A 19,242-nucleotide genomic window follows, 5' to 3' on the forward strand; every position below is an offset into this window, starting at 1 on the left:
GAAATGTAAGATACTACACTCAGGGATTAAAAATGAAATGCACAGAAATAGGATGGGGGGAAGGCACCCGGCTTGATAACAGTACATGTAAACGTGATCTAGGAGTCTTAGTGGACCACAAGTTGAAAGTCAGTCAACAGTGTGGTGTAGCAGCTAAAAAGGCCAATGCAATTCTAAGCTGCATCACTAGAAATATAGTGTCTAGTAGGTGAAGGGAAGTAATAGTGCCACTCTATTCTGCTTTGGTCAGGCCACACATGGAATACTGTGTCCAGTTCTGGGCACCACAATTCAAAAAAGGACCTTGAGAAGCTGGAGTATGTCCAGAGGAGGGCAACTAAAATGGTGAAAGGTCTGGAAACCATGTCCTATAAGGAGAGACACAGGAGCTGGAGAGGTTTAGCCTGGAGAAGAGAAGGTTAAGGGGTGATATGATAGCCCTGTTTAAATATTTGAAGGGATGTCATATTGAGGAGGGAGCAAGCTTGTTTTCTGCTGCTCCAGAGAACAGGACCTGGAACAATGGATGCAAGCATTAAGAGGAACTTCCTAACAGTCAGAGTTGTTTGATCGTGGAATATGCTGCCTTCAAGTATGGTGAAGTCTCTCCTTCTTTGGACGTTTTAAAGCAGAGGTTCGATGGCAATCTAACCAAGGTGTTTTAATTGTGTATTCCTGTATGACAGGAGGTTGGACTGGATGACCCTTGAGGTCTCTTCCAACTCTATGATTCTATGAATATTAGGGGGATTTATTAAGTGATCTTCATATTATACCTCCTAGGGTGGTTTAAGACACAGGCTTTGATGCACTGAAGTAGAAAAGCAGGACGAAACGTAAACACTCCTATTTTCATTCTTCAAATTGTGTGTGCCATTCGTTATGCTACCAAAACATGGCCACTGATGCATAAGAGGAGCTATCAGGAGGCTCAACACAATGTCAAGATTTGTTGAAGCACACACAAATTTGTTGAAGCGGAGTAACCTGGGGTTCTTTCATACTCCACAAATATAGCGCTATGATTCCATGTTAACTTCCACGGATCCATCCTATGAAATGCTACAATTTGCAGTTTAGGTAGTATGTTTCTCTGCCAGACAGCTCTTATGCCTATCCAAAAGACAAACTATCCCACTAAGAAACTGCCATGGTATTTATGGTAGAATCATAGTCCTATATTTGTTGAGCGTGGATGGGCCCTGACCAGGAATCTTCCACACCGAACATTATGTTGCCTGTTCCACTTGTGGCATTATGTACCTCAATTATGAAGGGCTACAAGGGCACCTTGCCTTGTTTATTGGACACCTGCTGCAAATAGACCTTTGCTTTTTATTTTCCAAACTGTGCATCCAGGGACTTCAAAAGTAATCATTCACTGCAGATGAAATCTAGAAAGCAGAGAAGTAAAATAAACTCTGTTTACATTTTGGGTGTGCGTTTTACAGGGAGGAACTAAGCACAGACCACTCTCCTGCCTTCACTCTCTGGAAAAGGCCAGTTAAGGAACAAAATATCAGTGTTTGGGGATCCCATCCCTCCACTGGAAAGTCATCTCCCAATTTGGGGAATGTATACAAGGTCAAAGGACTTCGTAGTAAAGCAATTCCCATTGGGAGAATCTAATGTGGACTGTTCCATGTGGTTAAAAGACTGAGCTGTCTTCTACAAAGTCTTTGGTTAAGAGCCTCCTTGCTTATGCCACCATCAAAAAACCCTGACTCTCCAACATTTCTCAGATGAAAACTAGGACACTTGTGGCAAAGAAACATCAGAGTGTGGCCAAGGTAACAAAAGGTATTAATCAGGAACAACACACAAGTTCGGAAAGCCTGCAGCAGTTTGCTTTTCTCTGTCTCTACTGGGAAGCCCTACTCCCCCTACTTTCCAGCTGAGTTAATAAATGTACAAACTGCTTTTGGACTTTGAACTCTGTCTGAAGCAACTGAAATAAAGTGAAGATGAAGGGAAAGTGAGCGGAGGAGGAAAAAAGCTAAGGCATTTAAGAAGCAGCTGAAAAAGTGTGACAACAGAGGATTAATTGTGACTGTCCCAGTTTAAGGGTATGGAAAACCGCCACGTTTTGCAGACTCAGGCTGCATTTGCACTGCAGAAATAATCCAGTTTGACACCACTTTAACTGCCATGGCTCAATGTTATGGAATTCTGGGATATGTAGTTTTGTGAGACATTCTGTCAAATCTCCTTCCTAGCTTTAGCAAACGCTTACGCTGAATTTGTTCACCATCACATTACACAGAACATGTTGCTCAGAAGAACACGTTCTTGTTTCGTACAAATGTTATCAGCTGATCTGCCACCAGCATTTTGTGCTGTGCTCTCTGTTGCCATGATTGAAACAAGGCAAACAGAAGTGAATTAATACCAGGCTGAAGATGAAAGCCAAGTCTGGGATGAAACATGAAACATGGCAGGGAGGCAAAGGGGTTGTGGCACTCAGAAGTCTGAGACTCTTTCTATGAGCTGTGTTTCTATGTGCGCTTATGTTGAAGTCAGGCCTGTTGCAGCAAAGTGGGATTTACTTCTGAGTAAGCAATGCATAGGTTTGGACTGCACAGCAGGTAAAGTTAGCCATCAAGGCAAGTTTGTTTCCAGTTGTGCAACTCGCATCGATCTTCCAGAAGATGGTGTCATGTCCCAGAATGTGGAAAGTTCCTTTTTTAAACATTATTAATTCCCACTATTCATTATATTGTTCAAAAGGTAATTACCTGTTGTTGCTTAGTTACAGCATTAACAGGCAATTTGTATTGTTTCCTGTACTCATTTTTTTAATTATTATTTCACATTATGTCCTGGGAAGATTTTAATGGGGATAAGATAATGGCTTAAAGTTTGGAAAATCCCTTTCAAATTGAAGTCGTTCACGGCTGGCATCCATAGTTTTTTGTGGGGTTGTCGGGCTAGAGTTTACTCCAGACGTTTCGCCAGCATCTGTGCCTGGCATCTTTGGAGAATCTTTGAAGATGCCAACCATACAGGCTGGCAAAACGTCAGGAAGAAACTCTTCTAGAACATGGCCTCATAGCCTGGAAACCCCACAAAAAACCCTTTCAAATTGCCCATATCTTTCAAAATTTCATAGATGAAAGCAGTGGCATCAATAGGGTTGGCACAGTAAGTAATTCATGGTGTCACCTCCTCCAATGACCTCCTCCTATACCAAACCATGCAAAATCCTTAGTAACGTTTTTGTTTTGTACTCACATTACTTGTATCATAATTTCCATGTATGATTGAATACAATGGTAATACTTGTGACATAAACTTGCAAAATTAAAATTATACCTTTAAACTAAAAAATCATATACAGAACCTAAATGTATTTATATATGAAAGTTATATATAGGTGCGGTACAGACGGCGCTATAGCACCGTGCCCGTGCCCTGCTAGGGTTACAGGACCGCACAGCAACCCTAACCCTAGCACATACTGGCGGTGCCATAATGGAGGCACCCCATGTACACGGGCGCCGGCATTATGACGCAATGGACACATAGTGTCCACACATCGTGTCGTGCCTGTTACATCACGAGTGTGCCATCGGCACACTCGGACGTAACTGGCGCAGCAGAAAAAGAACCCGCTTTTTGCAGGTTCTTTTTCCTGCGGAGGGAAGCCGCGCAGTTTGGTGGCCGCAGCTTCCCTCCGCAGGAAAAATCGCTGCTGCTGCTCCGGTCAAAACCCCAGCTATGCACCTGGCCATAGATAGATAGATAGTCTCATGTGGTTAAAGTGAAAATTTGGTAAACGAAAATTTTAAAAGAATTAAAAAAAATAAAATTGTTTTAAAAAAATAAAATAAAATTAATTCAAACATTTTTAATAATTTTTATTTAAAATGGGGGCCTCTCCTTTCTCCTCCCATTTAGCCTCACCCCACACTCACCATCTCTTCAGCATTTTAAAGGGACACAGGAGAGAGCCACAACCCATTTCCGCAAACAAAAGCAGATGTCCAAGGGGATGTGGTGTCATCCTCTGTTAGGGTGTCACCTGTCGCAGTCCACATACCCCGCATCCCCTTAGTGCGGCCACTGGATGAAAGCTGATACACATGTGGCTGAACAACACTAGAATGTGTTCAAGATGGCAAAAATTATTAATGGGGGAGAACACACACCAGGGCTGCATCCACACTGCAGAAATAATCCAGTTTGACACCACTTTAACTGCCATGACTCAATCCTGTGGAATTCTGGGATTTGTAGTTTCTTTCTCTAGACACTACACTCCTATTGATGCAGCCTAGAATTACCATATTGGCCTTTTAAGCTGCTCCATCACCCTGTTGATCCATGTTTAGCTTGGGGTGTACTAAGTCTCCTTTTGCATGTACTGTCAAAGCCACCCATCCTATATTTGTGCATTTCGTTTTTCCCGCCTAAGTGCAGTATACCTTGCCTTTGCCCCTGCTGAAAGTTGTTTTGTAAGTTCTGACTCAGCTCTCTAATTGGTTAAAGTCATTTTGAATTCTGATCCTATCCTCTAGGGTATTAGCTATTAAAATAAGATGCCCACTGCACATATTCTTTATCCATGGATTCAACCATCCATGGATTTAAAATATTAAAAATGAATGTATATAAATACCAAAAGCAAAGCTTCTTATTTTCCCCAGTTTATATAAGGGAGACCACTTTACTATGCCATTGTATTTAATGGGACTTGAGCATTCATGGGTTTTGGTACCCACAGGAGGGTCCTGGAACCACACCCAATGGATACCAAGGGCCCATTGTATATGCATAATTGTATTTTTATGTTGTTCATGTTTCTATTATCGTGGTAAGCTACCTTTTGAGAGCAGGGTGTCCTGAAATGCAGGGTTTTTTAAAATTAAAAAAAAAATGTTAAACTATTTTATTAGTTTTATTGGAGCAAAATAGTGTTTTTGAGAAACAGCTGCTTCTTTAACAGTGCAGCCAGCTGTTACAGTCATCCAAAAATGTTTGGTAGGAAGAGAATGCTTTCTGTATATCTGTGCAATGTGTGGGAGGGGTGCCTTGAGAAATATGAGTCTTACAGAGGAAAGGGCAGAAGGAAGCTGAAATGTGCAAACCATCCATCTGCTACCATTTACTGGGTCCTTGTCATCCCAGGAGGAAACATGGAGACACTGGTTACTATGACAAAACGGCATTTTCCTGTTTGTGGAATAAATGCTAGACAAAACAATTGATTTCTCACATCAGGAATGCAGACACATGGGAGATCTGGGCTACCATTATACTGGACCATGATAGTTGGGGGCTGTGATATACTCTCAGCAGTGGGTCTATGATGGAGGAGGAGGGCACTCTGGATGCTCTTGCACCACAGACCTGTTCAAGATGCGATGCATTGACAGCATTTGGGGTAACAACCCCAAAAAGGGGAAGGTGGTCCCCCTAAAAGATGCAGGGTGGCCAATCCCCTCTCACCCAGTGGATTTCCATGGCCAAGCAGAAAATTAAACCCTAATCTCCACCGTCACAGTCCAATGTTCAAACCACTACATCATTCTGGCTCTCGTTTCCGTTACCTATTTCAAAATGCCCATCTCTGCAAAATTAATGATTCTGTTTGCAATATTCATTTTAAAAGGGAGCCCGACGGAAATCAAGAGTGGTGCACTGACACCAATCTTGCATCTGCGTCTGTGAACTCCCAGGCTGAACGTCCCAAAATACTCCTAACATAGTACGTACAGTGACCCCTTAGTATCCATTAAACTGAAGTTTAAATTAAGTTTCTTTCTTGCAGGTTCTTTCCTGTTCAGAATGGCTAGCAAGTACAGTGGGCTCCTTGGTATCTGCTGGGGTTCGGTTCCAGGTTATCCCTGTGGATTCCTAAATTTGTGGATGCTCAAGTCACATTATATACAGCGGGGCAGTAAAGTGGTGTCCCTTATACCAAAAAGGGCAAAATCAAATATTTTCAAGCCATCGACGGTTGAATCCATGGATAAGGAATCCATGGATACAGAAGACCAAATATACTAATACTTTAGATCTGTCATGTTACCACTCTAAACAGCTTCAAGAAAGCTGTTAAGACGGATCCCTTCCAGCAGACCTTTCCACTAAAATATGGAAATTTAGCTATGTCCCACTATGACCATTGTCCACTGTCTATTGTTGTTTATTGTTATTATAATGATAGTTTTTAAACATATTTTTAACATGTTTTAATTCTTAATTGTATTTTAAGGCTGGATGGGATGGAATTACAGTGGACCCTTGTTATACGCTGGGGTTTGGTTCCAAGATCCCCTGCAGATAACAAAATCCGTGGACGCTCAAGTCCCATTAGATATAATGACATAGCAAAATGGTGTCCCTTATTAAAAAATGGAAAATCAAGGTTTGATATTTGAAATTTATACTTTTTTTGAACATTTTCAAACCGCGGATGCTGTGGATGCATCTTCTTGCTCTGAAGATGCCAAAGCCACAGATGCCGGCGAAACATCAGGAAGAAACTCTTCTAGAACATGGCTACGATGGATGCCAGCCATGAAAGCCTTCGACTTCACAATTTTCACTGCGACTGATAACAAGGAAGATCTAGTACGCTCCTCTTTCGTTCTCCCATCAGCTTCTCACCTGTCCTTTTAAGAACACTGCTGTTGTTAAGTTCAAGCATTTTAATTAAAAAATTAAACAATTAAAGCAGCTCTCACGATGGAAAACCCACACTCTTCCGCTTAATATGGAGGCCTCTGCTGACCTCACCCACCGACAAACAAATAGCCGGCTTCTGCCCAGGTTCACCAGCTGAACCGGAAAGTCTACTTTATGTAAGAGCAACCAGGACGCTGAAGTTAACAAGAGAAGGCTGGTTAACCCTTTTCTCCGCAGCCAAAAAGTAACACAATGGGAAGAAAACCCAAAGGTTGCATCCGTACTAGCTAAGCTTTGAAGGTGCCATAGAAATCATCGAGCAAAATGATAATAAATAAGTAGAAACACGGTCTGCTTATATGCGCCACAGAAATGGCACCTTTATCTGATGCTGAGTATAAAGATGCTGATAACAAGCTTTGCCTTCAAAATAAGCAGCATATTTTTTTGTAAAGCCCATCTCTTTATTTTGGACCAAGTGTAGAGTTGACATAGTTTGACAACACTTTGACAGCCATGGCTCCATCCTACATAAGCCTGGGATTTGTAGTTTTGTGAGATAGCAGCACAGTCTGGCAGAGAAGGCTAAAGACCTGTAAAATTACAAATCCCTGGATTCCAGAGAATGGAGCTAGAGTACTTATAGTGGTGTCGAACTGAATTATTTCTACAGTGTAGATGCATCCTAAGGCATTTTGTCACCACACATGGCACAATTCAAGAGCAGCATCCATGTACAGCCTAAAACAAGGGCGGACAAAGGGCAGCCTTGGGGCCTTAACATAACCTCAAAGTCTGGTCTATGGTCCTGATCTCCTCCAGGCCCTTGAAACTGCCATTTACTTGGCCCAAATGGAGGACTTGCTGCTTCAAGGAGCCTCCAAAAGAGACAATCCATCTTTTCATGAGGTTGTGGCCCCACAGCACTGTTTAACATATAAAATAAGCCCCCCAGTTCCCAAAGCCAGAATTTAAGTGAACTTCTGGTCAATTTCTTTTGCTTTTCAGCATTATGGTATCCCAACCTCAAAGGGCGCTGAGGCAGAAAGTGACCATCCAGACCATCCCAGCTGCCCATCCTGGCTTAACAATAGATCCCAGCCCAAGAGTTAAACCTTGCCTCTCAAGATCCTCTGTGAAATCACAGACAATTTTATTAACTTTCTATAGGGTTTTTTTGTGGGTTTGGGGGGCTCTGTGGGCATGTCCTAGAAGAGTTTATTCCTGATGTTTTACCAGCATCTGTGGCTGGCATCTTCAGAGAATGCATTCTCTGGCTGGATGGATGAGATAGTAGAAGGGTTTGATGCTTCTTTTAGGTGCTCCGAGAAGAGTTTAAGCTCTCACCTTTCACCAAGGCATGGTTCCTTTTTTTTAATATACAAGAGTTAAAGGACAGTACTTACATTGAACCGTGGATAAGTCGACCCAGGTTTTTGAATCAATATTCTGACTAAAATTTCTAGACCTATACATGAGTATATACAGTGTGTAACTAGTGGGACGGCCAGCATGATGGTTTGAGTGTTGGAGTAGAATCATAGAATCATAGAGTTGGAAGAAACCGCAAGGGCCATCCAGTCCAACCCCATTCTGCCATGCAGGAAATCCAAATCCAGGAGACCAGAGTGAGAGCCTCTGCTCAGCTCTGGATCGCATTGGTTGGCCCTGGGTTAATGTTAGAGGAAGGCAGTGGTAAACCTCCACCGAATCCATCTAGCAAAGAAAATCCTGTGATTTACGTAGTTGCCCTAAGTTGGGTCAACTTAAAACACAAAGCCACAAAAACGGATAACCTGTCCCATCCCAAGGGCTCAGGACAAACATTACGTTGGTTGTCCTACCCTCTCTCTGGGCACGAATAACAAACCCAAAACTGCTTGTATAAGCACAAACAGTGTGTTCAGACACTTCTGGAAGGAGATGCCACAAGCTCAGCCTTTGGTGAATCTCCATTCAAAACCACCGAAGAACAACTACGTCTTTCACCATTCTGATTCGGCACGCAAACCAAAATGGTTTTATTAACAGACAATTCCTAGGCAACCCTAAAGGACAGAATGGAGCAAATAGGCAAGAACTGGGCAGGCCGCTGCTACACTGCAGAATTAATGCAGTTTGGCACCACTTTAACTGCCACATTTATATTTAAAAGCCACATTTCTACCTTCTGCCTCTTTGGTTGTTTCCCCACTTAGGTTCAAAACACACTGCAGAAATAATCCAGTTTGAGACCGCTTTAATGGAAACCCATTGGGGGACCTTGGGCAAGTCACACTCTCTCAGCCTCAGAGGATGTCAAGGGCAAACCCCCTCTGAACAAATCTTGCCAAGAAAACCCCATTTTCACCACCTTAGGGTTGCCATAAAATACCTTGAAGGTACACAACAACAACAACAACAAAGTAGTTAGGGAAACAGTTCCCACAACAAGGAATCCAACAAAGGTGGAAAGACAACTCAACATCTTATTAAAGACATCCAGGGGTAGCCATGCTGACCATCTAACCAAGTACAGGAGCACTCCAAATCCACAAAACAGTGACGCCTTTATCAGACCAACCAAAACGCACAAAATACATGCTGCAACTTTTCGATGTTACACTATTTTGTGTAACATATATTTTGTGTAACATGCCTTTTGTGTATTTTGGTGGGCCCTATAGGATGCAGCAAAGTGCAATGACACCCCAAATCCACAAAACAGTGATGTCTTTATCAGGCCAACCAAAACACACAAAATACACGTTGCAAGTTTTCGATGCAGAGTTGTATTTTGCGTAACATATATCTTGGGTCATATACATTTTGTGTAGCATGTCTTTAGTGCATTTTTGGCTGGCCCTATAGGATGCTGGGAAGTGGAATGACACCCCAAATCCATCAAAAAGTGATGTTTAATTTTGTTATCATTTATCATTACTTTGTGTGGATTTGGGGTGTTATGGCACTTGGCCACATCCAACTGTGAGCCTAGAGTAGACCTGCTGGATTCACAAGGTTTACCTGTGTGTTGACTCACCTTTCAGCCACTGGTTCAAACCCATTGGGAAAGTCACACTCTCTCAGCCTAAGAAAACTTTATGATAGGATCTCCATAAGTCAGACACTATTTGAAGGCACACAACAACAACAACAACAACAAGCACAACAACTTAAAATGGAGACTATCCATTGTGACCTACCTTCCTTTCCTATGGAAATCTTCACAACATTGTAACAAATTAAAGCTATAAATCCCAGATTGAGGGATGAAATCCTTACCTGAGTCTTACTGCTGTATTTCAGTCCTGGGTTCAAATCCTGCCTTTGGGCTCCTGGAGGTGGGTGATAAATATTCATTTGCCTTTCCTTGGCAAGTCTGTAATCCTTCATGGCAAAAGGGGACTTTTTATGACTTTGTCTTCTCCTTTTTGAGGTTTTCTCCTTTTCTTTTAAAAAGAAAAAAGGCTTCCCAAAGTTCCTCAAAACTCCCACACCCCAAAATTAAATCTAAATGAGTTTCTTAAAACAAAACCAAACCCAACTTTCTTGGATCCAGACTCTCCTCTGGACTGAAATGGAGAATATATATATCTTATGTAAATTCAACCAGAAGCCATGATGAGTTTTGGGCAACTGAAGGGAAAAGGCTTTGGAGAAAGAAGCCTCGCTTTCAAAAATGATTATTACTATTTAATTTCCAAAAGGAATTAAAATTAAAGGGAAAATGCAGAGACTGGAGTCTTTCCAGAGCCGTGGTTCCTCCTCCAAAATGAGTCTTTTCTGGGGGTTTTCTCTTCCTCTTGTGTGAGTTGCCTTCCCTCTTCTCCTCCTCCTCCTCCTCTTTCCCTTCTTCCTTCCTCCTTTCTTTCTCTCTTTCTTTCCTTCAGAGGCAGGTGACTCGGAGTTTCAAGGGAGGAGCCGCCAGTTGCTCTCTCTCTCTCGGTTTCTCTCACAAGAGATCCTCCCTCCTTTTCTCCGTCCCTCCTTCCACCTTTCTTTACCTCCTCCAATCCCTCCCTTCTTCCGGAAAGTATGAAACAAATGGCAGTACTTGCCCATAGGGATACAATGGAGAATGCTTGCCCATAGGGATACATTGGGGAATACTGGCCTATAGGGATACATTGGGACTTCTGGCCCATAGGGATACATTGGGGACTATTGGCCCATAGGGATACATTGGAGAATGCTTGCCCATAGGGATATATTGGGGATACTGGCCCATAGGAATACATTGGGACTACTGGCCCATAGGGATACGTTGGGGAATACTGGCCCATAGGGATACATTAGAGAATGCTTGCCCATAGGGATACATAGGGAATACTGGCCCATAGGGATGCATTGGGGATACTAGGCCATAGGAATACACTGGGGACTACTAGGCCATAGGGATACATTGGGACTACTGGCCCATAGGGATACATTGGGTATACTGGCCCATAGGGATACATTGGGGATACTTGGCCATAGGGATACACTGGGGACTACTGGCCCATAGAGATACATTGGAAATACGGGCCCATAGAGATACATTGGGAATACTGGCCCATAGGGATACATTGGGAATACTGGCCCATAGGGATGCATTGGGACTACTTGCCCATGGGGATATATTGGGGACTACTGGCCCATGGGGATACATTGGGGACTACTGGCCCATGGGGATACATTGGGGACTACTGGTCCATAGGGATACATTGGGAAATACTGGTCGATAGGGATACATTGGGAATACTGGCCCATAGGAATACATTGGGAATACTGGCCCATAGGGATACATTGGGGAATACTGGTCCTTAGGGATACATTGGGAAATACTGGCCCATAGGGATACATTGGGAATACTGGCCCATAGGGATACATTGGGAAATACTGGTCCATAGGGATACGTTGGGAATACTGGCCCATAGGGATACATTGGGGACTACTGGCCCATAGGGATACATTGGGGACTACTGGCCCATAGGGATGCATTGGGGAATACTGGCCCATAGGGATGCATTGGGAATGCTTGCCCATAGGGATACATTGGGGAATACTTGACCATAGGGATACATTGGGGAATGCTGGCCCATAGGGAATCATTGGGAATACTTGCCCATAGAGAATCTTTGGGCCATAGGGAGACATTGGGGTATGCTTGCCGATAGACAAGATTCCACTTTTTTATCGCTTGGTCCACTCCATCCATGTGGAGTGTCCCATTCAAATGACATCAAGATGTTTGTTTACACAGCATGGTAAAACACTCAAGACATTAGACTCTTAATAATAAGTACTTAAATATTTTAGCATTCGTGAACAACCAACTTCTGGATTGTTTGTACACCTTAGAGGGTGGAATAGCCACTCATCTTCTCAGGTTGTCTTGACAAATGCATGAGTCTAGAGAGCCAGAACTCAGGTTTGACTCCCTGTTCAACCAGAGGTTGATGACAAGGGCTCTTGAAGGTCTCCCATTCATAGGATCTCCATAAGCCCAAGTTGACTTGATGGCAAATAATATGTATTATGTACATAATGACTGTTAGGGGTTGTCCACACTGGCAAAATAAAGTGGTTTCAAATCGACTTGAAGCCTACCTGTCCAGATGATATACAATGCAAAAGCGGGTGGAAATCGACATGAAGCAGCACTTCAGGGCTAAAAACCAGAGCAGATTATAGTTTTGTATTGATAACAGGTAGGAGGTTAGTTTCTGGTTCAAAGAGTGCATGAAGGAATGACTCCCTGAGAGAGGTGGACCTCCCCCCCCCCCAAAAAAAATATCATGATCAAAAAGCACTCTTGAGCACTTCAGGCATTATCTGTGCATTAACATTTTAAAGATGCATATCACATAATGACAGCATGTTGAAAAGCCTAGGTTAAGCCATTGGTAGGAGGGAGGATTTTTGATAACAGGCAGCATCCTCTAATACACTTCCATCCAATGTGTTTGGACTACAGCACCCATCATCTCTACCTAGCATTGGCTGTGCAAACTTAAGGGTAATGGGGTCTGCAGTTCAAAGACTCTGGAGACCAGATTAGAAAAGGCTTTTAAGGAACTGCAAGTTCACTCCCATCTTCATTCAGGCATTTCAGGGGCTCTGGAAACCAAATGAACTGTTTTATCAGCTCGCAACTTGATGCTCTACAGATGACCAATGGCAGCCATGGGGATGAGCAGAACTACAGTCCAACTTGCACAGATGTCAATAGTCTAGCAAAGGCTCAGTTCTTATCCCAGCTCACCCAAGCATCCCATGTGAACCCAATCTTATTATTTTTGTCTTCTTTCCACCCACTACTGCAAACAGATATGAGGAAATCTATTTTCATATAAAGAGGAAGCAGTTTGGAGACAGCCAATACCTAGGTACTGCAATGCATTTTTTGTTAATGCGCAGCACAGTGAAATGGCTGAAAGCACCTGTTTAAAACAGCATTGGTTGTAATCTTCCCACAGCCATGCAGATATGAGTAATACTGGATAGTAAATAATGTTCTGTGATGACCTTTGGTTTTAAGTAAATCAATACTGCTAATTGACTCCAAAGGTGTAGCCCTGTTAGCTGTTGCAGTAGGAAAAACAGAAATGTGTTGCGATGCCTTAAAAACTAACCATTTTGATTATGGCGGAAGTTTTGAAGTGGACCACAGTCCATGGTCTTTTTCATACTACACTGTTATAGCACTGTTTCGCACTTTAACTGCCATGGCAAAACCCTGCGCAATTCTGGGGTTTGTAGTTTAGTGAGGCTCAAGGGCTCCCCGAGTTCTAAATGCCATCCCCTAAACTACAAATCCCAGGATTCCACAGGATGTTGCCATGGCAGTTAAAGTGGGTTATAGCAGTATAACAGTGTAGTGTGATAGAGCTCCGTGAAAACTTCTGCCATATTTTTTGAAATCGTTAAAATGGCAATTATTTTTACTAACTCTACAACACAAGCTAGGTTTCAGACTATAGGGAAAGAGCTAGATTAAATTTTCCCACATATCCTTTTGGGTACCTGCACCTAAATTCATTTAATTAACCCTGATACACTCTGGCACATAAACAATAACCAACAATCAACTCACAAGGTAATTTTAGAGAAGGCTTTAAGGCCACTTTCTATAAAACAGGCATAAAACCTCAGGCAAACCTTGATTTTGCCATTTTGTATAAGGGACACCATTTTACTGTGCCACTGTGGGACTTGAGCATTCATAGATTTTGGTTTCTGGATGGGTCCTGGAACCAAATATCACCAGATACCAAGGGTGCCTTGTACTTATATTTTAAACGTTGCACAGAGAGAAGCAGCCTAAATTGCTTGCTGGAATTAAGACATATGAGAGTTCTATCACAATTTACACAGATATGTTCAAACTACTTTCCGACAATCTCTGCTGTAAAAATCACAGGAGTAAAATCACTGCCTACAAAACTCAAAATGAAAAGGAGAAATGGCAGGGGAATGCCAATTTTGGGGCTTCAGTAGGAGATAAAAAGCACAGGCAGGTGTAAAATGTGTGAGTGTAAAATGCTTGTGCAGAAGTAACTGACTGAGGAAGAAGTTATTTGGACAGCAGTGTCATGAAGGCCGGATGTTAGGAATCAAGTTGACAGCCTAAGGCCTGTTACAGACTGCCGAAATAAAGCTGCTTCGGGTCTCTTTGGAGGTATGCTATTTAAATGATGCATGGGTCCTAAGAGTCCGGAGGTCACACCAAAGCCACACTCCATTCCTAAGCACTGGAGTGCAGCTTTGGTGCAGCTTCTGGATTCTTCGGATGCATGCATCATTTAAACAGCATACCTCCAAAAAGACCAGAAGCAGCTTTATTTTGGCAGTCTGTAACAGGCCTCAGTCAGCAGAATGGGCCAAAAGGCCACCTAATCCAGCAAGGCTGGCTAGTTTTGAAATAAGGGGAACTACACATGACACATGTTAGCCTTCAAATATGTTGACAGTGCAACAGATCTAGTACTGCTGGTTCACACACTGAACATTTCTGCCCTTGAGCAAATTCTCAAAGGCATCGCTTGATCTGGTGGATGGAGGGCGTTCAGCTTGAAAAAAATACAGGAAAACACGTGGCAGTAGCAAATAAACTTCGTAGTAAGAAACACTTAAATATGTGCAACTATTTGTTTGGATACACCCCACACTGCAGTGCTATATACAGAGGATATAATATTTAGTATATGGCAAGGAGGTAACTGAATTGAATGCAGACAGAGAAAGGCACACAGACTTAAACAAAGATACTGTAAGGGAATATTTTGGTTTTCATCTGCAATAATACTGTTTGGGGTTGTGGGGCCTAGAAATAAAGAACAGGATTCTCCTCCCATACCGTTCTTATATAGATGCTGATATGTAAAAGATCATTTCTCGATCTCCGTGCTGTGGCCATAAGAGTAATAGCAGCAGCAAAACACCAGTTTTAAAAAAAGAATGTATAATGTGAAAGAACACATTATAAATACATAAGCATAGTTCGTTAACAGGTTAGGCGATAAATATTGCACTTCATCAAGACAGGTCTCTCTTTCCCTGTCAGAAAACAAAATGAAGGAGGGACACAGCATCTTCCATATCATTACTTATAAATGTTTGGTTGTTTTTTTTAAACGGTCTTAAAAACAGTGAAAAGTTCCAGGTAACGGCTTGCTGGCTTGATGACAAAACTCTCTTCACGTAGTTGGTATCTTTTTATTCAAAAACGGGGGAAATAAAAAATCAGCTGTGATCAACATCAGTTAAAATGAAATGCTTGGTGAGAAGGAATTGAACTTGGTTGCGTAATCTCAAGCACATACTTGCTTTTATGACTTCCTTGTCACATAAAGACATACCAAGGTCTTCCAGTGGCTTTTTGTCCCCTTGCTTTTATGCTGGTTTTTTTATTCTCAGCCAGCTCACATGTGTACAAGACTTAGTCTCATGCAATTTCATGTTCAGTCTGATGAGGAAGTAACAGGTTGGGGAGAAGTGTATGCAGAGAGAGGGAAGGACAGACAGGATGAAACTGTCTTGGTTTTTAAAAAGCGCTCAGGAAGAATTATAAAATAGACAGAGAAACAGACAAAAGCTTATTAAAAATCCAGAATCTTAATGGCCATGGCAATCATGAGAATGACTGCGAAAAATATAAAACTGATGTCCATTTCTTCCAAGAAGCTTTTTGTTGATCTTGTCTTATTCAGCAAGCTTCACTGTAACTTAAAACACATACCTCTGGTATAGAGGATAAGCAACAAGTCAAAAACAGAAAGGCTCAATTAGGATTCCTTTTCCTTTCACTCAAAAATGAAGATGTTAAGGCCATTAGAATACAGCATTCTGTAATGTTTGTGTTAGGGGCTTCTGCAGATTCTGAATCAAAGCAAGACTCAAATATGTCCCACAGATGCTCAACATTTGGAGTAGCCAACTGTAGATGGTCATGCCTGACTATACCAAGTCCAAGCTGAAAGGAAATGGACTAAGAGGGCCGAAATGACTCATTACACAGTGTATTTTGTAGCTGTATTTACTACTGATCTTGTGTCTGTTTTGGAGATGGTGCTGCTGTCACAACTACAGTGGAGACTGCTTTTGTAGAACCAGATACTGTTCCCTGTTGGAGATGAGAGGCTGGCACTGTCTGAATTCGCACCTGTGCAAAATAGAAAAGAAAAATGAAACTTACACAGTGAAGAGAAAATAAATACTGCTGAGGAATTAAAAGAGACTAAGCAAAGCTCTCCACTTACAGCTTGTTTGTGTCCTCATAGTTTGACTGTTACAGTGCTTATGTAAGCCTGCCAATAAGACCCTGCCTACCCACAAAACAACGACTCCCTTACAGGAATTTCTGAAATGAAACATTCGTGGAATAACTGTGCTACAGTGCATTTGGGACCACAGCACTTCAAAGTCAAGTAGTAACTGCAAATGAGAAAAATGGTCCGTACCTGGGTTGCCTGGCCTTGTTGCTGCAACTGTTGTAGTTGCTGCGCAGTCAGAAAGCTTACTGGCTTGTTCCCAGCAATCAGCTTTGTCCCAGCTGGCATTGTGGTGAGAATGATATTCCTACCCAGTCCACTGATGCTGTTAAACAAAACCACATAAAAAAAACATCAACAGTGATATAGTGTGAATGGTTACAGTTCAGGTGCTTCTCATATCATAGCAGAGCCTGAGGAGCAGTAAATTTATACCACATTGACCTTTGGTAATGGTCAGACATGCTCCCTAGCTCTGGATATTTTTACAAGAATAACTCAAAAGATTCAGTACAAGATTAATATGACTAGAAAATAACCTTATTTAGTAAGCTGATAAGCATTGTTTGATAAACTTGTTAAGAAATCTCTGTACTGTCCATGTCATTTTACAGAAGAATGAGGTTGTCCAATGACTTCAGGGTGGTGAAGCAGGCCTTCTTTAAAAAAACAACAACCTTGATTTGTGGAAAAATCAACAGGTGAAGCTTTTCAGTCCTGGTATAAAACTGTAGAGGAGGCCACATAAGAAAGCAATACCAGTGAACTATGAAACATCCACCATTAGATGGATTTTTGAAGCAAAAGTGAGTAATATAGAAGACAGAAAATTTGTTTGCTTCATTTTCTGTAACTAAAAGGAATTGACTGATTACAATATTTTGAAGCCTTCAAAATTAAATTGCCATTAATCTAATTGTGGGGTATTAGCCATTTGTGAAGTTGGGATGTGGTGCTTAATGGTTAAGATGTCAGTTTTGATGATAAGAAGGTTGGCAACTCGAGGACCAAGTGCCGCATTATGGAGGTGAGCTCCTGTCACTAGTCCCAGCTTCTGCCAACCTAGCAGTTCAAAAGCATGCAAATGCAAGTAGATAGATAGGTACCACTTCTCAGTGGGAAGGTAACAGCGTTCAGTGCAGTCATGCTGGCCACATGATGACCAGAGCAGTCCTCAGACAATGCTGGTTCTTCGGCTTAGAAACAGAGATAAGCACAACCCCCTACAGTTGGTTATGACTAGACATTCATGTCAAGGGACTACCTTTACCTTTAAGCCATTTGTGAAATAGAAACACAACACTGATAATGACAGAAATGGTTCTTGCATTACTTACTTAGCCCCAAGATTGCCCTTAATGAGGGGAGCAGTCACAACACTCTTGCCTTTCACAGGTTGGCTTATGACTGACAGGGGCACTGTGATTCGAGCAGGCAGTTTTCCCTACAGAAAAAGAGACACAGAATTTACAAATATTCAGCATCAGACTCTCTATGTCATATAGCTCACAAAGAAAAGAAGCCCCCCCCAAACAATTATCAGAGTGCTGAAGTCTCTCTCTTTGCACAGAAGACTTCTTTAAAAAAAAACCAAACACCTGTAACCCAGTACAAGGACAGATGTAAAAGTTCCAAATAGCATTCAGTGCTTTGCTCTAAGTCTACGCAAGACAAATCAGATGACATTTCATCTTAGAAATTAAGAATTTCCAGTCCAATTTAACCTGCAAAAATCTTTATACTTACTGTCTGTGAGGTGGATACAACAGTGGTGCTCACTGGAAGCTGACGCATAGTGGTGGTCCCTGTTCCTATGGTTAGGGGTGTCCCTGCTGCTCCTGACACAACAGCAACTGCTTTGGACACTGAAGCAGTCATGGTTGGCAAAGAGACAGCTGAAGTAAGGACTGTGCCAGGCATGCTCACTGAAGAGGAAGAGGGCATCTGCTTGGCATGCGTGGCTACTGTAATTGTCTGCCCAGCTTTTGGTGGCATCACTCCCATCCCCTGTACAATCCTTATAGTGGCAGCTGGTTTGCCTTCAGTGGTTGCCACTGTAGTGATGGCTTTGCCCTTCTGGTCTGCTACAGTCATGCCTAAAGCAGGCATCAGTCTGAAGGCGGAACTGGTGGACTCCACAGTCTTCAAGTCTGGAGTCACTTTCACCACTGTTGACCCAGCTGAGCTTGGGGAAGCAGAGGCAGGACTGCTGGTCTTAGCAGGAGAGTCAGAAGACTGGATAGGGCTGGAAGTCACACGCAGAGTGGCAGAGAGGCCCTTCCCAGCAGAAGTGCTTCCAGCAGCAGCAGCAGCAGTAGTGAAGAGATCTTGAGTCAGTTTGACAGTGGTGACTTGAGACTTAGCCAAAGTAGCCATCATATCTGGGGTTATGCGGAGAACAGTTTGCCCTTTGGCATCAGTGGTGATGGAAGAGGGAGGCAGACGTAGTACATCCTTGCCTTGGATGCGGAAGTTGGAAGCCGCAAGGGGGATGCTGCTTCCAGGCTGGCTTTTCAAGCCAAGTTGTCCAGTAATAGCCACCTATAAGGTAAAGTACATTATGTTGAATCTTAATCCTCTTCCTTGTTCCTCCCTCCTACATATTCACAGTTGCAACCAGAGAATGCTAAATAGCATGAGGCCTACTGATGGAAACCATATTTTTACCATCACGTCCATCAAAAGCAGAGACACTTCATATTTGTCACTAATCTTAATGGTAAAAGTGTCTTCCAGAAGTGTGGTGTAGTGGTCTGAGCACTGGACTAGGACTCTGGTGACCAGGGTTTGAATCCCTGATCAGCCATGGAAACTTAATAGGGAGACCTTGGGCAAGTCACACTCTCTCAGCCTCAGAGGATGGCAATAACCCTCCTCT

The 19,242-nt window shown here is 42.5% G+C and overlaps 2 protein-coding genes across 4 annotated transcripts in view; both read right to left on the reverse strand.

Moving 5' to 3' along the window:
- Positions 1-10,048, reverse strand: part of LOC149307013 (suppressor of tumorigenicity 14 protein homolog) — a 52,886-nt gene extending 42,838 nt beyond the window's left edge. For both annotated transcript variants that reach the window (XM_089537910.1, XM_089537909.1), the window contains exon 1: positions 9,895-10,048. In XM_089537910.1, coding sequence (XP_089394036.1) covers positions 9,895-10,005 — 111 coding nt within the window. In that variant the 5' untranslated portion in view covers positions 10,006-10,048. The remainder of the gene's footprint in view (positions 1-9,894) is intronic.
- A 4,483-nt stretch (positions 10,049-14,531) lies between these two features.
- The window catches only part of LOC149307014 (nuclear factor related to kappa-B-binding protein-like), a 33,409-nt gene continuing 28,698 nt past the window's right edge, over positions 14,532-19,242 (reverse strand). For both annotated transcript variants that reach the window (XM_089537606.1, XM_089537605.1), the window contains exons 24-27: positions 18,111-18,905; positions 17,702-17,808; positions 16,554-16,689; positions 14,532-16,255 (exon numbers count right to left, since the gene is read on the reverse strand). In XM_089537606.1, coding sequence (XP_089393732.1) covers positions 16,133-16,255; positions 16,554-16,689; positions 17,702-17,808; positions 18,111-18,905 — 1,161 coding nt within the window. In that variant the 3' untranslated portion in view covers positions 14,532-16,132. The remainder of the gene's footprint in view (positions 16,256-16,553; positions 16,690-17,701; positions 17,809-18,110; positions 18,906-19,242) is intronic.

The sequence above is a fragment of the Sceloporus occidentalis genome, unplaced genomic scaffold (assembly GCF_023333645.1).
Source record: "Sceloporus occidentalis isolate IW3139 unplaced genomic scaffold, rSceOcc1.0.p SCAF_9, whole genome shotgun sequence".
NCBI classification, from domain to species: domain Eukaryota; kingdom Metazoa; phylum Chordata; class Lepidosauria; order Squamata; family Phrynosomatidae; genus Sceloporus; species Sceloporus occidentalis.